Source organism: Glandiceps talaboti, chromosome 6 (assembly GCF_964340395.1).
Source record: "Glandiceps talaboti chromosome 6, keGlaTala1.1, whole genome shotgun sequence".
Taxonomy (NCBI): Eukaryota; Metazoa; Hemichordata; class Enteropneusta; family Spengelidae; genus Glandiceps; species Glandiceps talaboti.
In genome coordinates, this window is record NC_135554.1 from 24,573,888 (window position 1) to 24,594,244 (window position 20,357).

A 20,357-nucleotide genomic window follows, 5' to 3' on the forward strand; every position below is an offset into this window, starting at 1 on the left:
AGCAACCTAATGTGAGATTTGGGAAAAAAACAAACTATTTTGGGTAAAAACATTTAACTCAAAGACTTACTGGACAAATTTGCCTGAAATTTAGTTGGATAAAGATAATAACAAAGATAATAACAGGGATAGATAGGCAAATGACTAAACATTCATAAATTGAATATGTATATGCCTAGCAACTAGACACATCCATAGCAACAGTAAAATGATGATGTAATTGCAAAGATAACAGTGATGATTGGCAAATGAATAAAAAATTTCAAAAAAGTGACACTTAAAACTGTACAGTTAATGCTACAACATCAATTGGCACAATATTTTTACAAATCATTTGATGTCAGTCTGTAATGTTACTCATTCAATTTGTGTGTGTCATACCTGTGTGTCTGGAAGTGGGTGTGAACAGATGTTTATTTGCGTGTATGTGTGTGTGGAGGGGGGGGGGTGTCTGTTTATATCATGTTTGTGTGCATCTGTGTGTATGGGGGTGGGGGTTGCCTGTTTATGTCATCACATGCTTAGACGTGTGTGGTTTACATGAGAAATGTGTTGCATACAAGGTTTACAGTGGAAAATTTGGTATGATGATTTACATTCAAATTGAATTATACATCTGAAAAAAAAGACATGTTGGAAAAAAATCCTGCTGCGTGTATTTAAGTTTGAGGAGCCTTTCATAAGATAAAAATTGAAACCTAATTTATTTGTGCTAAAAAGAATTTTCATAAGTCTTAACAATTTCTTGTACATTTCTTGTCATAGGACGCTGGTGCAGACTGTGCCAAATTCCAGAAGAGTGAATTAGCAGTAAGATTCAACAAAACAGCTTTGATACGACCAAACAACTCACCCAATGCCTGGGGTCCAACCTATGGAGAACATAAAGAGTAGCTGGAATTCAATGTTTGTTAACTGTGATTAAGGACTCATAATGAATGCAATAAAATGGAAAATCTAATCAAAAGAAAAAATGAAGGGCACAACATTTGGAAAAAGATTACAAGGACTACTAGAAGAACATTTGGCGGAACATACTGTGGATATTCAGCCATCATAATGGATACAATTGTTGTCAGATTGTGATCTAAAATAGCAGGACTACGTCAAAGACTACGGTGGCCCACAAGTGACATAGGAACAATACATTTGTGGAAGAAATAATTAATTTTTTGAGAGTAAAATATTTAGTACAAGGATAAAATTTTTCTTTTATAGGACAAAACATTATTTTTTGGTAGTGTTTTATTTTTCGTCAAACCAGAATGTTTTTTAAGGATTATATATAATTGAAAGATAATTGAAATTCAAAATATATTTTTTGTTAAAATTTTTTATTTTTTAAGTCTTTAAAAAAGTTTTTGTCCAAAATAATTGATAATAATATCGGACCTTGGTCAAAAAAAGTTGAAAGAAAAAGTTTTAAAAAAAGTTTTAAAAAAAAGTTCATCATACATATCTGCCACAAGTTGAACAAACAAGAAGAGTGAAATGAATTTCATTATCTTTATTTGCATTATAAAAATAATACACAAATAAACTATTATAAGGAATTCATAACATACCAAAAAATGTCTAATCTTGATACAATAACATGGCAAATGCAAAGAGTAGATTTCATTTGTCAATCTGACATCCTTCAATTCACTTTACAAATTAATTTGGTTAGTTAGATGGTTAGTTTAGGATCACATTGTGTCTTGTGCTTACAAGAATTGGGATACAGTAAAGATGTCATGTATGCTTATAAAAAAAACACAAAAAAAAAACCTTACGAACTAACACACACATCACATTCACCCATCGCCCATCCATCCATCTATCCATCCACCCCTACCCACTCACCCAACCATACCTACCAATCTAGTACATATGTACATACCTACTTACCTACCTACCTACCTACATGGTATGTAATCACACACACACATCTAACATACTCAGGTTTGTTTTCATTGTCTCAGAAATCGTAATTTACAGATTATAAATACCACATAACATAATACATTTGATGATGCTATGGTTGAAATATAAAAGCACATACCGTATTAAAAGGAAATATTCAACTATTATTTATTGAGTTTTTTAAATAGGTAATCAACTGTATACAATACAATACAAAGTCTTTCAAAGACAATATGCTATTGATCTATCATTCTTACCATCCATTCCCTGATATTGTATTCCTACTCAGACACACTTATGGTCTGATGTATGTACAATTAGCTAGTACTTGAGTTTCAGGCTCAGAAGGGGTATACTGAATTGTGTTTTATGCGTCCATATGTTTGCATAAATTTGTTACCTGTCTACCTGCATGTATGACATACATACATACATACATACATACATACATGACACTCAGGTTTGTTATCATTGTCTCTGAAATTGTAATTTATAGATTAAAAATATCACATAACATAATACCTTTGATCACGATATAGTTGAAATATAAAAATACATAAGGGTTATATTCAACATTTATTTATCAATTTTTTTATATATGAATATTTATAATGTATTAATATTGGAAACATGCAAACAACCGCATGCAGTGAAAAATAAATCCAACAAAGATAACATGGTTGACCTAGTATTCATTTCATACATTCCTAACATTATATTCACATGTATAAGAATTTAACCAGTCCCTAAAGTCTGTCAGATATTAAAATTCCATTATATCACAATGTTTTCATTTAGTAAGTACGTTTCTTTTCTTGAAGATTCTTCCCAAGCGACAACAACATCGCTTCATGGAATTTATAATGACCTTGCGCCAATTGCAGGCAATTGTTTATATATATACAGCAAGCAAGACTTGATATGATAGTTCATTGCAAAGTATGCACGACTCGTTTCTTTTAGTAATTTTCCCATCGACAAAACCTATTGTTAAACGCTATTGCCATTGTCATTAAAGGTTAATTGGATTCATCGTATTTTTGTGTAATGAAAAAAATAACCATTTTTAAACAGAAAAGGTAATGAGTTGATGCCTCACTGGTTATATGTTTCTAGTTCACAAAGCGACATTAAAATGGTATTCCTGATGATTTGTATGTAGGCTGGTACACTCTCCATTATGTAAAACAGTGCTGTGGTTTGCAAGTACTATGTAAATATCTGTATTTAGGGAGTGTCCAGATTTTACTTCCAGGGGGACCCCGGAGGATTTCCCTTTTTTCTTGAGTAATTTTTTCATGCCCCCCCCCCCCCCCCCCCCCGCCCACAAAAGCTTGGGGAAAAATTGACCCCCCTGCAAGTTCGTGATTTTTTTCCACTCCTGCCCATAGACTTACACACATACACAAACACACTATACATATACAATGTACATGTATGTATGTATGTATGTATGTATGTATGTATGTATGTATGTATGTATGTGTATGTGTGTGTGTGACTGTCTGTCCGTCTGTCTGTCTGTCTGTCTCTGTATGCATACAATTACAAAACACAAACACAAACACAGCTTCGGCGCCAAACTGTAGATGACTTCCAACCCCATGCCAACATAAAAAGCTGTATGCTTCAAACAATTACATGATGAAATTGCTGTATTTGGAAATCTGGAAAGAGTAAAAAACATCAGATCCAAACATTGGGAAGAGCAACAGAAAAAAAGAGAACACAAGAAATATAATGACTATGAGTGGTTGACGTTGTTCTTGAGTGGAACTCTTGAAAAACTGAAAGTGAAAGAGTTAGATAAATATCTTGATGAGCACTGATTACCAAAACAGAGAAAATTAAAAAGAGAAAAATTAGACATAATATCCCCTCACATAGTAGGAACACCAGAATTTAGATCTAGAAATATGACTAATGTCATGGGTATGAGTGAAACAGATAGTAGTGACTCTGAGACTGAAAGTGACACTTCTGTAATGCATGTTCTAGGCAGTGATACTGATAGGTCAGAAAATTAAAGTCATGTACTGATGATAACACTGATAGTGATTGTGATGAAACATAGACCCTTCACCAATGTTGGTGGATGGTCTAGGGATGAAACAAGTCTTGCATATCCTCACCGACAATTAAGTTACTTTGAGAAGTGCAGGTCGATTTATGTTACATTAAATGATGATGAGTTTTTTTCCATGACACCCCCACCCCTGGAAAATTGTGAAATTTTTGCTAAGCCCCCCCCCCCCCCAATTTTTCCTGAGAAAAAATTATTGCCCCCCCCCCCCGAAAATCCTCCGCCGCCCCCTTGAAGTAAAATCTGGACACTCCCTTAGGAGGAATTATTTCAAGTTAACGTTGTTGCCTAGCAACGTTGGTGTTATGATATGTTGTGTTCTTCTTGTATGTATACCCATGATGCTTGTAAGTGTTAATACTTCTGTTTTGCTGACGTGTTTGTTGTACAAACAAAGCAAATAGGGTCGCCTGTTGTAAAGCCACCACCTCTCCTATAATATACGGTAATAGTAAAATATATGTTCCTTTTTTTTATATAAGATGCCAGAAAAGTCACTCTGATTCATTTTGTTGTTTATGTCATCTATGAATGGATTGCTTGATGAATGACAAACTATGGATGTACATGCATGTACAACTAGAAAGCGAAGCGTGGACCGACTAGACGCAATATTAATTTGTCCGTCCCCGGTCGATCCCCGGGAGGGAGGGGGGGAGGAGGAGGTTACGCCACTGACCAGGTCTGGTAGGGGTGTGCGGCCAATGCTGCCAAACTCCAGACCTCATATTTACCCAACCCCCCCCCCCCATACCCCATTTTAGACCATTCACGTTTTTAGAAGACCCCATTTTAAAACCAAAATACATAATCACAAATACGAATCACCGATATTAGCTGAGGGAAATTCCGAACTAGTCCAATCTGATTAAAATCCGATGTAGATGTCGGCTAATCATTCATTGCTATTTTACCTTCGTTATTTTGCCTGAATTGACCTTCTTAGTACATGTTTATGTTTTTAGCCTGATCGCCTCCTCTACGTAGAGGAGGCGATCTGGCTAAAAACATAAACATGTACTACGAAGGTCAAATCAGGCAAAATAACGAAGGTAAAATAGCAATGAATGAAGGCGATCAGGCTAAAAACCATCCATTCCTATCGTTATTAAACAATACCTGCATGGTCATATCAATTTATTCCATCAGCATTTAAAGTAATTGATAATGATAATGTAAGAATTTATTGTCGACAGTTTACACTTCTGGGGATTGGTTACCACATTCCATTTGTTCGTGATAAACTACATCGCTATGCAGCTAAGATCACCGCAAGGGGGCGGGCTTCGACATACATATATCGGAACGGATGAACCAGAGGTTTGGCTCTCTGGGTTAAAATGTCGTTCACCAGAACTGTCAAGCCAGTATGTCGAGTCAGACGGCCTAATCACTATACCAGACTAATATCCAATATAGAAGAAATCAAATGATACGATAATTTCTTCGTTGGATATAACATTCACCATAGGAGTATTAATTGAAAGATATGGGATAATACTCGTATGCATGTTTGCTTTTAACAGGCCTGACCATTGCGATATTTTTCTCAGCCGAGTTGTACGACGTTCACTGAAATTCGGCCAAAAGGGCGAAATAGGTGACGCCGAGGCCTGCAATCTAGAAAAAAAATGAAATTGGAGAAATTGTAGCAGTCTTTTAGAGCTTTGAAGAAAAATTCAGTCGTTGGTGGCGATTCAAAAAAATACCTGCTTTACACACCGGAACGACATCGTCGTAAAACCGTAAGCCCTTTTACGGCAAGAACCATTGCCGAATTTGAGCAAAATTTCCATTGCGACGTCAGCTACAGAGCTATAAAAATATCGTTTGCTTGCGTAGTCTCGGTTACCCAGCCTCTTGCCGTTGAGGCCTAGGGGTGTAGCCCTCAACGGCAAGAGGGTGGGTAACCGAGATTATTGCTTGCTGGGATGCATGCTGAAGTGATCGAGAGGCGTTTTAAATCATATTGAATACGACTGGTTGTATTATTCTTTATTTATGATAGCTCTACGCGATGATTCTCAGCCGGTGCCGTAAAGGGTTTTACGAAGTCGATCCTGTTGTGAATTTCAAATCTCGCTCTCAATTTCCCAATTCAAGTTACTGAATAGTGAAGATGGTATTGTCAAAAAGTCCTTACCGTAAGAATAAAAGGTTTCGTGATAGTAACAAGATCGAAGATAGTGTATCCGACGGCAATACCATTCAACCTAGACATAAACATGTTCAGCTTCGAACACAGAGGGAGAAAAAAACATAGTTAGTTTACACATCTGTTGTGTTTGCATTACAAAGTGACTTAGCTTTGAACACAGAGTGAGGAGAAAATGTAGTTGGTTTTACACATCTGTTGTGTTTGCATTACAAAGTGACTTTAATGAAGCAAACTGAGACAGACACAAACTGAACCTATATTTGCAACCTCTTGATCTAAGCATTCTATAGACTTTAATGTACATTGTAATTACACTCACAGTAGCGGGGTGGCGTGCATACCCCTGATGGCGAGTTTTCCTCATGTGGCCTCACATTCAGTCTCATTCAGTGTGTATATTATCTGGATTACAGGATGATTGCGTATCCACATATAACTAAGACACTGCTATCACGAACTAATATAGTCTACCACATGCCACAACTACAACAGTTTTAGTTTGTGTCTGCCTTAGTTTGGTTTCCGTAGTAGTACATTTACTATTGATATGATATGTGTGATATGTGTTTTATTGTCATATATATACTGATACATATATAATGAAATGTGCATTGATTTTGCGTGTAATGAAAAATTTACAAAAACAATATTCTGTAGAGGACTCCTAACACGAAATTGATGCGTCAATAGAGAACTTAAATTGATTCATTAAGAGTGCGGACTGCAGTTGGGTAAAAGCTAAACAATGTGCGATTAGAACCTGATTTGATCGAACGGTACCGCTCGCCTGAGCGCATAAGTTGGAATAAATTACGTGCTGGATGGAAATCGTCTTTTACAATTGACTGAGCTCTTTTCTTTACTTGAGCGTTGTACAACTCATTAAGAAAAGGAAGTTGACATCCAATGATGCTACTGGCAGTGTTAACGATTCGATTGAGACGTTTCCGGTCATCAACTGTGGCATTGCCCCACCAAACGATGATTGACAGTGTCAGGACACTCTCAATCACCGCTCGGTAGAACTTAATCAACAGTCCCTGGCTGACACGGAAACTTCTCAATCGTCTTAAGAAGAACAGTCTTTTCTGTGCTTTCTTCACAATATGATCAGTATTGATTTCCCATTTCAGATCGGCTGAGAGGTAAACACCGAGAAACTTAAAATACTGCACTATTTCAACCTCTGAGTTGTTGATGACTAGAGGAACGATATCAGATGGATTCCTTCGAAAGTCCACAATAATCTCTTTGGTCTTTTTGACATTCAGTTCAAGATTGTTTTCAGAGCACCATGTTATGATAGAGTTCACTTCATTACGATATGATGTTTCATCGTTTTTTATTAATCCGCCCACGGTGGTGTCATCAGCAAATTTGATGATAAAATTATTATCAGACACAGTAACGCAATCATGGGTAAATAATGAGTATAACATTGGCGACAAATTACAACCTTGAGGTGTACCAGTATTAAGAACTAGAGATTTCGAATAATTATTTCCAATTTTAACAACTTGTGATCGATCTAATAAAAAATGTAACACCCATTTACATATACTAGCAGTAAGTCCTAGCGATATTAGTTTGTCATATAATCTAAAGGGTGAAATTGTATTGAAAGCTGAGCTGTAATCGATGAATAAAAGTCTGGAATAGTTAGGTATTTTCTGGTCAAGGAAGCTCGTTACATTGAATAATGCTAATGAAATTGCATCCTCAACTGATCTGTTCTTTCTATAAGCAAATTGGTATGGATCAAGAGACGGTGGGAGTTTAGATCTAATGTACTGACTTACTAGAGTCTCTAAACATTTCATAACTATCGATGTTAACGCAACTGGACGGTAGTCGTTCAAACATGTAACCGGTGAACGCTTTGGCACAGGAATGATGATCGCTTTCTTTAATATATTTGGGACATAACAGATCTTTAAGGACCAATTGAATATGGCGCAAATAATTTCACACAGTTCATCCCTGCATGATCGCAAAAGACGGGGACTAATTCCATCAGGGCCTGGCGCCTTCTTCACTTTCAGTTTGGATAGAACGCGGTGAGTGTCTTCATGCGATACCTCAAACGGTTGAGGTAGACTGTCGCTACTGATCACATGTAGTGTGCCCAGGGGTTGATCAAATCGCGCATAAAATTCATTGAGTTTGTTGGGCAAGGAAGGGTCATCACTGGGTGCAGACTTTGACCTGGGCTTAAACCCTGTAATTTTATTGAAGCCTTTCCACAGCTCGTTTGAATTTGTAACCGAAATATCCTCCTCAAGTTTGGTTTGATATCGGTGCTTCGCCTCTCTGATGGCTCTCCTGACGGCGTACCTTGCTGCTTTCATGGCTAGAGTGTCTCCACTTTTAAATGCATTATCTCTTGCGCGAAGTTCTAAACCAACTGATCGATCAAACCAAGGTTTGTCATTAGCATATGACGTCACGAGCTTTCTTGGAATACAAAGCTCCTCACAAAACTTGATATAGTTCATTGTGACTTCTGTGCACTCGTCCAGGTCAGCTGCACTGTCAATAAACAAATCCCAGTTCGTACATGCAAAGCAGCCCTGGAGCCGCTGAATAGCCTGTTCAGTCCACTGCGGGACAAGGCGCTTTGTAGGCTTCTCGCGTTTAAGTTGCTGTCTATATGCTGGAACCAGATGTATCATATTGTGATCTGAGTTACCGAGAGGGGCTCGCATTAGTGACCGATAAGCTCCCTTGATGGTCGTGTAACAGTGGTCTAGGATTTTATCCTGGCGGGTCGCACAATCCACATGTTGGTAATACTTGGGTAAGCCCTTTTTAAGGTTAGAATGATTAAAGTCACCTGCGACGATAGAAAAGGCCCCAGAGTACTCATTTTCATGTTTCATAATGATGGCTGAAAGTTGTTCAATAGCTGTATTTGCATTAACACCTGGTGGTATGTATACTGCAGTCAGTAAAAGTGAGCTGAATTCCCTCGGCAGATAAAATGGCCGACATTTGATCACAAGTGTTTCCAGCTCAGGTGTACATGAGTGTGAAATAACTTTGGCATCTGTGCACCAAGAGTCATTCAATAGGAAACATAGTCCTCCTCCAATAGACTTATTCACTCCCTTGAAATCGCGGTCTGACCGAAAGAGTGTGAATCCAGGTGGTGTCAATGATGAATCTGGGATTAGTGGGTCTAACCAAGTTTCGGTGAAACAAAATATAGAACAATCATGATAATCCTTCCTAGTGTGTATGAGGCAAGACAGTTCATCGATTTTGTAACGAAGCGAACGTACATTAGCGAGAAACATACTGGGTAGGGGTGGTCGAAAGTTCCGCTTGCGCAATCTTGCCAATATTCCACCACGCCTACCTCGCCTCCGTCCCTGATGACCCTCTGCCTGGTTGATGCTATGCTTTTGGCCACGGTTTGGTTTGTCACATTCTGTCAAAATTGTATCCACCAATTTAATACGTGATAGCACATCCTCGCTCGGCTCACCACTGCTGGTACGGAGCACAAGGAGTTCCTCTCTTCTATAGGTATAGATTCCCGATGATTGAATGATGAATAACGATACCAAAAGAAAAATACTAAGAGCACGCAAAATCGTGTCGCCATGCACCGGCGCCATTGTCTGACCTTATCCATATTTGGACATGTGTTATTAAGACATCATCATATGAGAATGATAAATAATCATCATAGTCTGATTCACAAACTTTTTGAAGTTTAATAAAAAAATAACTGTGTTAGAAAGTACTGGTGTGCCGTGGATATTATATATATATTATTATATACATATACATAATATGAACACTATTTCATAGTAAATAGTCATTAGAGATTTATATATATATATATATATATATAAATCTATAATGACTATTTACTATGAAATACAGTGTTCATATTGTACACGTGTTCATTCAAGTTCTAATTTGCATAAGGTAATAGCCGACTACCTTACCATGAGTAGTTCTTCGCTGGTGGCGTTATTCACACTAATGTTATATGTCTTGTTCAATGGAGCATGGGCCTGGAAGACAAGATAACGACATTCTTTAGTCATATAATTGATTTCAGACATTATGTATGCGATATCTAGAGAGCATCCTTTTTATAAGTGATGGACGGCAGAGGTGGTGTTGGTGTTGGTGTTGTTGTTGATGATGATGATGATGATGATGATGATGATGATGATGATGATGATGATGACTTTTGACTTTTCACAAAAACCTTTATTTACTTGGTTAAAAATACTTTACAAAAGAATAAACAAAGTGCCCGTTTCAATGGCATGGAAAGAAATGTTCAAAGTCTTGGGTTCAAGTCAAAACAAATTGACAATTGTGAAGAAAGTGTTCATGAAACTTGTCATTATTTCGAATGTACATCTAAGGAATCTTCTTGTATATACAGCTGGCTCTGTAATCTTCAGCTTTTAATTATATGGGGGCATGACTTCAAGTCATGTCGTGTTGAAAAAGGACAGGTTTATTGTAGTTGTCGGCATTGTGTATTCCAATGTACATCCAGCGATTCTTCTATATATATATACAACCAAATATTTGACTTGAGCTGTAAGAAAGCAGAATGGTAAGTATGTGTGTCCCTGCCGACCATTAGGCTGACTGCAGTGACAGTTACGATTAGTTCCATGGGTAGGGCGAGGTGGGAGGGGGGAACAAATCTCAACGTGTCGGCACAGCCTCGTGAGGAGTACGATGCCCAGAGCTTTTTCTGGTCAAGGCCGCAATAGCGAGTGGCCTGTACTTGACAGCAGGTGAAAGTTACACATTTGTTGTGTTGATTCGAGACAACAGCTGAGTTGGTTGTGATAGCTTGTTTTTTACCAGAAGAGTAGGTTAAAATGCAAATGTACAGGCCACTTACGCAATTGCGCAGAGTGTGTGTGAATGTTCTCTGAATAAAAGTAATAATAATAAACAAGGCATAAAAGTAAACAAAATACACGGAGGTACACGTACACGGTTGCCGGGAAGCAGTACTGACGAGCAGAGAAATAACGAACATATTGATATTATTTAATGATATCGGCGAATACAAGTGTTTCGTCTTCGATCGAAACGATTGCATTATTTATGCACCAATTAGTTTCAAAGGTATTGATACTGGTGTAAATTTTGTGGTACACGTAATCATTTGAAATTCGGTGTTTCACGCGTGTTTTGAATAGTTTGTTTACGTCGATATTCGAAGCTTTGGTTTCTTCATTGATTACCCTCCTTCTCGAGATATGAATGCTGGTTTTAGCTGTAGTGAGGATGTAGCTCAGTAATGCATGAGTGTTTTTATCAGTGCGACCTTTGTGAAAGGGTGGGCCTAAAACGAACCACCAGTGAATATTTTTGCCTTCACTTCCCATAAGTTTGTGCCAGATGTTACGGAGAAGTTTGAAAAGAGGTATCAGACGAGGGCACTCGAGAAATATGTGAAGAAGATCGTCTTTGTCATTACAGAATACGCAGTTTGCAGTATTGGTGACGCCTAATCTATGCATGAAACTACCTGTTGCATACGCCCCATGTAACACTCTCCATTGTAGATCGCCTTCAAGTTTCGTAGTAAGATTTGTATAGCAGGATTTGAAATCTGGTTTAACGTTTTTTGGTATGGAGAGGATGTCTCTCCAGACCGTGTCAATGCGACTTCGGTTCTTAGTGTAGAAGTTAATCATAATGAGACATTTGTATATTGATCCTTTTGCAGTTTTATATAACGGGCAGTTTAGAAGGATGTCTTGTTCAGGATCGTCGAACACTATTTCGAAGTAGTCTGGAGATACGCTTTGTTTTACGTTAAGGTCAACGTCTTGTTGGAAAGACATTTTTATTTTTTCTGTCCATTTAGCTGGAATTGAAGACTTTAAAGTATTTATGTATTGTTCGAGTATTCTGGTAGAATGAATTGATATCTTTTTATGTAGTTGATCGATCGTTTTCCAATTTTTGTTCACAGGGTCGATCAGGTGGCCAATTCTAGTAATGCCACCATCGATAAAGTGCTTAAGAATGAGAGGCTCGTTATGTAGAGAGTGTTTAATAAGGTCATTGTGAAAGAGTGGTTCAGCGAGGATAGTTTCTATTGTATTGGGTCCGTCTTTCCTTATTATTGTGGTTCTGGTCCAAGTTTTCAAAAGATCGCTGTAAAAGTTTGGAAAGTTTTGAGTGATTTGGGGAATGTTTATGGCAAGGAGTTTTTCACTGTAGTGGAGGTTATGAATACGATTGAAAAAGTAGTTAGTAAAGGTGAAAACGGGGTGGTTAAGGCCGGAATATAGGTACCTTTGAATATATTGCAAACGATAGGCGTTAATACGGCTGGGGATGTGTATTAGATTGTGCCCACCGTTTTGACGAGGGGTATAAATTAGATCGGCTGATACCCAGTGTCTGCCCTGCCAGAAGAAATCGAGGAATATTCTTTGAATTTCCTGTATTGTTGCTGGTGGTGGACTAAGACAAACTATTCGATGGAAAAGTTTGGTAGCGATCAGTTGATTTATGATGGTGACTCGTCCATGAAATGACATCGCTGGAGCGAACCTGGACCACCATGTTAGTTTAGATTTGATTTTGTCGATACTCTCTTCCCAATTTTTTTGTATGTGGTTTGCGGTGTTACCTAAATAAGTGCCGAGAAATTTTAACCCTATAGTGTTCCAATTTATACCAAGAGGATGGTCTGTTCTTTTACGCCATTCTCCAACCCACAAACCTTTCGATTTGGCTAAATTTACTCGTGCATTGCTTGCTCTTTCGTATATTAAGAGGCACCGTTGTAGTTTTGAGAAATCGTCGTTTCGAGTGATAAAAATATCAACATCGTCGGCATAGGCAGAGAGATTTAATTTACCGGTTTCAGAGTGTGGTATTTTGAGACCTGTAATATTGCTTTCGGTTCTTATTTTGTTTAGTAGAGGTTCTATTGCGATTGTATATAGTTGTCCTGATAGAGCACACCCTTGTCTTATCCCACGTAAAAATTGAATTGGGCTGGTGATTGTATTGTTGACACGAACGAGACTTTCGCTATTAGTATATAGAAGTTTGATATAGTTTCTAAAGTTTTTTCCAAAACCGAAACTTTCAAGAGCTTTGAAAAGATACCCATGGTGCACTCTGTCAAAAGCTTTCTCTTGATCTAGAGCGATGACCCCTAAAGGAAGGTTTAATTCATTACAGTGAGATATGCAATCTCTGACTAGACTAATGTTGTCGTAGATCTGACGTCCAGGTACACAATAGCTCTGATCAATATGGATGATGTCTCCTAATGCGCTACGCAGGCGGAAAGACAATGCTTTCGTAAAGATTTTGTAGTCTGCGCACAATAGACTTACTGGTCTCCAGTTCTTGAGTAACGAGTTATCGCCAGCTTTTGGTAGTAATGTGATGACTGCACGACGACAGGAAATAGGGAGGATACCGTCCGAGATTGAGGCCAAAAACATTTCATGGAGGTCATGACCAAGGATAGGCCAGAATTTTTTGTAGAACTCTCCTGGTAGTCCATCAATACCCGGGCTCTTGCCTGTAGAAATGTGTTTGAGGGCGTACGTGAGTTCATCAAAAGAGATTTGTTCTTCGCAAAATTCTGATTTTTCATGACTCAATTTTGGAAGGTTGTGGAGGATACTTTTTTGGGCACTTTCAGAAGTTATTTCTGGTAGGAAAAGTTGTTCATAAAATTTTCTAGTAATTTGTCGTATTTCTTTTGGGTTTTCGGTAATTGATTCATCTTGGCGTTTTAGTTGAGTGATTGTTTTACGTTGACCTTTGTGTTTTTCGATGTTGAAAAAGAGATTACTATTTGTATCAGATTCATAAATATGTTGTTGACGTGAGCGAATAGCTGCTCCGTTTGTCTCAATCTTGGCTAAACCATCAAGGATCTCTTTGTTTTGATTAAATTGTTCAGTCAGTGTAGGATGTTCATGTAGAAGGGGTTCTAGTCTTTCATTTTCAGAAAGGAGGTTTTGTTTTAGATGCTTCCGTTTTAAGGTGCATTGGAAACTGTATTGTTTGCTTAGTTCTTTAATTTTATGTTTGCCAATATCCCACCAAGATTGAATAGATTTGAACCTATTTTTTTCATTTCTCCATTGTTCCCAAAATTGTTTGATAAGTTTGTAGTAGTCTTCGTCATCAAGTATGCTTGTATTGAGGCACCACACGGGGTTTTTGTTGCATACATGTTGTGAGGAGAGGTTGAGTGTAACTATACAGTGATCTGAGAGGTTGTTTAATGTAGCTATGGACACATTTTTTATTTTTGTTGTCAAGGCTTTGTTTATATAGAAGGTGTCGATTCGAGATTTGTGTTCCCCCCGTTTCCAAGTGTAGTTGCGTTTGTTTTTATGAAAGTGACGCCAGGCGTCGGACAATTGGAAGCGGTGATTTATTGATGATAGCAAGTGTGATGATTTTAGGTGAGTTTCGGTTTCTGAGGTTCTGTCTAAGTCTGGTTTCAGAGTGCAATTAAAGTCTCCACCAATGATGATTGTGTCGTTTTCAATGCTACTAACGAGTTTTTTAAGGTGTGTGAAAAAGTGTAAACGTTCCTCTCCATCGTTTGGAGCGTAGACATTGATAAGATGACAAGTCTGATTATTGATGTTTAAGTGTAAGTGTAGTAGGCGACCATCGATTACGTTATTACAAGCGATCAAATTGTACTGTTTATTTGGTGCTAGCATTATTGCCACACCAGCTGAGCTACTTGTTCCATGAGAGAAGTAAATCGGTGCGCGCCAAACTAGTTGCCACTGAGCTTGATTTACTATAGTTGAATGTGTTTCTTGAAGAAAGTAAAAGTCGACGTTGTTGTGATTTGATTTCAAGTGTGAGAAGATATTGTAGCGTTTCAGTGGGTCAAGACAGCCGTTAACATTCCATGTGATTGCAGATATAGAGCTCATCACGAGTAGTGTAACAGCTAGGTTAAGAAGTCTTCTATTGAGTTTGTGATCCATTAACTATGGTTTAACTTGGGTTGACCGTTGAGTCTTTAAGAACATGTGAAGTTTTACAAGGACTCTTTGAACACGCATTTTTTGTTGATTGGAGAGGAGTGAAGATCGGCGTAAATTTTGAAATGATTTCGCGAGAAGTTTTGTATCTTCGCAGTATTCTTGGCATCTTTCTGTAACTTTTTTGGACCCTTTTATTTCCTCAAGAAATTCTACAAGGGCGGTTGGTTTTATTAGTTTGTATTCTGATATTTCTGATAAGTCTGACAGCTCTGATGCTATTGATTCGCTGTCTTGATCATCAGAATTGTAGCTTAGAATTTCAAACGAATTTTGTGTTTGCACTTGAATGTCTTCCATTGAAGTTTGCGTATCAAAGAAAATGTCTTGCGACGAGCCTAGTTTCGAGAAAGGCGTCTCGGAAATAACAAGGGAGAGAGGGGAGGCAGAGGAGGAGGAAGAGGATGAAGGGAAGTCAAAGGAGACTTTAGGTATAGAAGAGAGGGATGGGGAAGGAGGGGTTCGTACCCTCTCTTCGTCGTTGTTGTCTTTGGGATCTTGTATATTGTCTGTTTGTTCGTTAGAATGTTTTGTGCTGTTCGTAACAATGTCTTCATTTCGACTTACAGAAAGATCGTTATTTTCATTTGTTTTGTCGTTGTTTCGTTGAATTGTGTCCACGTCCTCTGTCGTTGTTGGTTCACTGTGTTGTCTGACTCGTTTTCTTTTGGTTGTGGTATTGGTGTGCGATGTAGCATTTGTTTGTAATTCAGAATTTACAGATGTGCTATTTTCATTTACATAACCATTTGGCTTAGGTATTTCAGTGACACCTTGCATTGCTTCGGTGTCATCGGTATTTGCATTTTCATTGTTGTTTCTTGTTGATTCGTTTGTTTTATCTGGGACTGTTTTATCGTTATTTGCATGTTCAAGTTCAGCATCTATTGATTCATTAACAAGTTGCATGTTTTCTGTTACAGTATCTTTATCAGTATTATCGTTATTTTCTTTATTTGACGAATTTGTTTTGTATGGACAATTTTTTCGTATGTGACCTTTGTTGCCGCACCCAAAGCACCGTAATTCGTCCATGGATACGTAAATAGGGTATACTCGTTCTTCATATTTTACATGTATAACTCCGTTAATGGGGACATCATTATTCAATAAAATGTAGACTTGTCGTCTAAACGACATGACATGTTTGAGGGAAGCATCTTTACACCCTAGAGGAATGGCTTTAGTTTCACCGACAACTCTGCCAAACCTTCTCAATTCATGTTCTATATTTTCGTTTGGTATAAATGGGGGTACATTTGAAAGAACGAGTTTCACTGCCGGTTTTATCATGTGTTCCACCTCGACCATTTCGTCGTCAATGGCGAAACTGCTTGAGACCATTTGTTCAACATCCTCTAGTTTTGAAAGAAAAACTACTACGGCCTTGTTCATTCTAGAGGCAGCAGCAATGTTTCCACCACCTATGATACTTGCTACTTCATGAACATAGCGTTCAACGGGTATACCATCAATGTTACTGCATCGTATTGCATGTTTTCGGGTCAAGCCACGGAACCGGGGGTTTCCGCAGGTGGCCATCTTGTCCACCTACGGGTTCCGGCCGTGGCACGGAACGAAACGAGAACTGACAAAATACACTGTAGCGACCACAGAACGAGATTAAAACTTAGCTGAGTGGCGTTACAGCAATGTACTCACGACAGCTTGTGTCTCTCTGTAAAACTTACGGCTTCTTAAAAGGCGTAAACCAGAGCACTTGCGGAGCGTCACCAACACACGTCCTTCCAATATGGCGGATGATGATGATGATGATGATGATGATGATGATGATGATGATGATGATGATGATGATGATGATGATGATGATGATGATGATGGACATGTTGGTGGTGGCGGTGGTGATGATGATGATGATGATGATGATGATGATGATGAGGAGGAGGGGGAGGAGGAGGAGGAGGAGGCTGATGTTTGTGTAGGTAGTGGGATGATGCATGGTGGGCTTGTAGTGGTGCGATCGTCGAGGTACTCTCGGGTGATGTTAATTGAGAGGATGCTTGTGGAGGAAAAGGGTGCTAGCGTTACTAGTGGAAAAGGTGCTGATGATGTTGACGACTCACGTGACAACTACGCTATGGCAAATGTAAATAAGTATGAATATTCATTACCCTTGTATTGACGATAGCAGCTGTCCATGATACCAAAGGAACGTTGATAAATATTGATATCAACCATATCACATACATCATTATATCCGATATATCATCAGCGTATGTTTGTGAGAAAAGCAATTGATGCAACAGGAAACAAACCAGTGGTAACATAGTACCATATGCGATGACATTGATGTATGTGAACAATCCTCCATTTGAGTGGTTGACTGCGACACACAGCTCTTGGTGCTGGCAGCGAAGTTCTTCGAAGTTCTCCGGCATGCCACCGTTTTTCTCATAAGCTATTATAACGGCTTTGTCCAGACGTTTATCGAACAATTGAAACTGGTTTCTAATCACTAGGCATATCAGAATGTAGAAGAAGATTGAGTAAACCCAGGATGCACATTCAAATACATCAACCACGAGGAAGCACGCGTGTATGGATAAACTGTCCGGGAATGGGGCCACAAAGACAACGGTCGAGTTGTTCATCCATTCATTCGGTCCAAAGATACAATACGACCGGTAAATCAAATGAAAAATTATATAAATTACTGCCAGAACGGTGAATACTACAGAACGACGGCGAACGAACGCCAAGTCAACGCGGTTCTCCTCAGACGTTTGGATACGGCCTTCCCAGTGATGGAAGAACTTGGGTAATTTATCCAATTTACTGGTGGCGTAAAACATGACAGTAGCATTACCGGCACACTGCAATAGGAAAGCTACGTATATTACTTTGGCAAAGAGTTTTTCTTCCAACATTGCATTTGGCGGGCCATAAAAGAACGCTGGCACATATCGAAAGACATTCAGCCATAACACCAAAATAACAAAGATACAATAAGTGCGCAAACAGAATATTGTTTTCAAAATACCCCTTTTAGCGTCAGTATTCTGTTTTCTGGATTGTGGGTCGATGACATTGTTGCTGTGCCAGAGACCAAACATTTTCATAGCAAGTATCAAAGGCCACATAGCTTCATAAAATGTCAGACTGTCTCTAACTTCGTATCCCAGAGTGTCGTTCTCCTCATCATCATCGTCAGCGTCCTCTTCATCAATCGTTTTATCGCGTGAGTCGACATCCAAGTCTTCGTTGTCTGCGATTTCATTTACGCCATCTTCCAATACTTTATAGTTAACTTTGTCTCGTACTTTCGTTTGGTCAGCGGAATTACTCATCGATAGATTGTTGTCGTCGTCAGTTTCTCCGCTTTTCATAAAACATGACGGTGGACGTTCGTCATCCTCTGGTTGGTGAACGATAATATCAGCATCTTCACTTTCTGTCTTCACCCTTCGTTTCAGTTTGTTTCTGACAGCAAGGTCGTTTTTCACTTGAAGCTCAGAACTTGACGGTGGAAGGTCGTCAGTCCCAGATTTTTCTTTACCTTGGTGCACTATAATCTCAGCATCACCAACTTCTGTCTTCGTCCCTCTTTTCTTTTTCGTTCTGACAACAGGGTCTACTGTTCCTTCTTCATCCCTGACAATTGGTTCGAGAGCGCCAAATCGATGTCTAGGAACGCCAAGAGCTGGGCTCGTTTCTTCAACCGCCGACGGCAATACTATATCGCATGGTTCAGTGGCAGATGGGTCTTCACGAAGGATGGTGTCAGTGTCTTTATCCGTCTGTGACATTTTAGTGGAAATGGGATCTGTTGAGGAATGAAAGATCAATTAAAAGGGGCGTACCCATTTGAATATGTTCAGTAAGATCACCCTGAATATAATTTGAAGTACAAAAGAATTTGCTCGGAACCTATTTACTTCATCCATGTATACCGATTTCAAAAATTCCATACTTTGTACCTTATCATTGTTTTAAAGGTGCAATTCAGTTAGGGTTAAAATCCAGGTTTGGCATGCAGTTGTCGAGCTAAGTTAAATGTTGGTTCAAGACAACAGAATAATTGCTAATTCTTATGGTTCCACTGATAAGATAACACCAAAGCGAGAACCTCGGATTGAAACACTGGCCTCCACTATCATTCTGTTTTTAAAACGCTATTATCCTACAGCAGAACGCAAGAGGAAGAAACAAGCAAACATGAAAGGTAAATAAAGTAAATAAATAAATATGGTCACTTTGTTCAGAAGCTGTCAATCAGATTGGTCAAGCTAACAATACAATCTTCAATTCTGATCTGAAAGTCTTATAAATACGTGTCACACAATGTTATGTTGTTGTTGTTGTTGTTGTTGTTGTTGTTGTTTCATGTTAATAAGAAAATTGACATATCTAACTTTTATCTAGAGATGTACGATACTACAATGTAGCGGCACCCCAAAGTCTCCGTTTCGAAATGTATTAGTTGGTAATATTGTTCATACTATCTAATAGCACTCATTTTTTCCTGACAATTGCTTACATAAAACCAAAACTTTAACTCAGAAGTCATTTGGAAACAAAATTAATACATGCACTTATTGAAAGGAGAAACCTGGTTGTCAAATATAAATCCGTTTCTTCTTCCCTTCTCGGTTTGTGTGCCAATGATAAAACGCAGATCTATTGTTTGAAGTTTAATAGACGATAGAATGGATGGGATGACGGTGGTGTATGCTACAGCCACCACATGCAGCTATGTTGTTCGAAAGTGGTGTATGCAACATAGGCAGTGGAGGGGAAGCCATTGTTTGTGGTGTATACAGGGTATAAACAACATTTCGCCATCGGATTTGCTTTCAGTCGTTGGTAAGATATGTACAGTATAGCACACTGGTTGTAACGCTTTACATACTCGACTCATCGCCCCGGGCTGACCCTTTGTGTCTCATTCTGTCTACGTAACCAAGGACGAACATTAAAAGTGAATACGTATAATTAACCAGAGATGACGACATCTTGCATGCAAAGGTTTTATTCACATTCAAAAATCTAGCAGTTATTCGATGTGTGTTTGTGCAGACTCCTTTAGGCAGTATCACTTGTTGCATTGTAAAGCAGATAATTCTAGGTTCAGAGGAGCCATATAAACACTAGTACTGCTACACGAAAGGCAAAAACTGAAATTCGTCCAACAGACAAGGGGCAAAATACC

At 38.6% G+C, this 20,357-nt stretch overlaps 1 protein-coding gene across 1 annotated transcript; it reads right to left on the reverse strand.

Annotated features, from left to right (window-relative positions):
• Nucleotides 1–5,557: 5,557 nt before the first annotated feature.
• On the reverse strand, nt 5,558–18,954 carry LOC144437000 (uncharacterized). The gene is made up of 4 exons (XM_078125866.1): nt 17,320–18,954; nt 10,103–10,171; nt 6,132–6,221; nt 5,558–5,608 (listed from the first exon to the last, which is right to left on the reverse strand). Exons 1-4 carry the CDS (start codon nt 18,952–18,954, stop codon nt 5,558–5,560), a joined length of 1,845 nt encoding a protein of 614 aa, XP_077981992.1.
• Between the last annotated feature and the right edge of the window lie 1,403 nt (nt 18,955–20,357).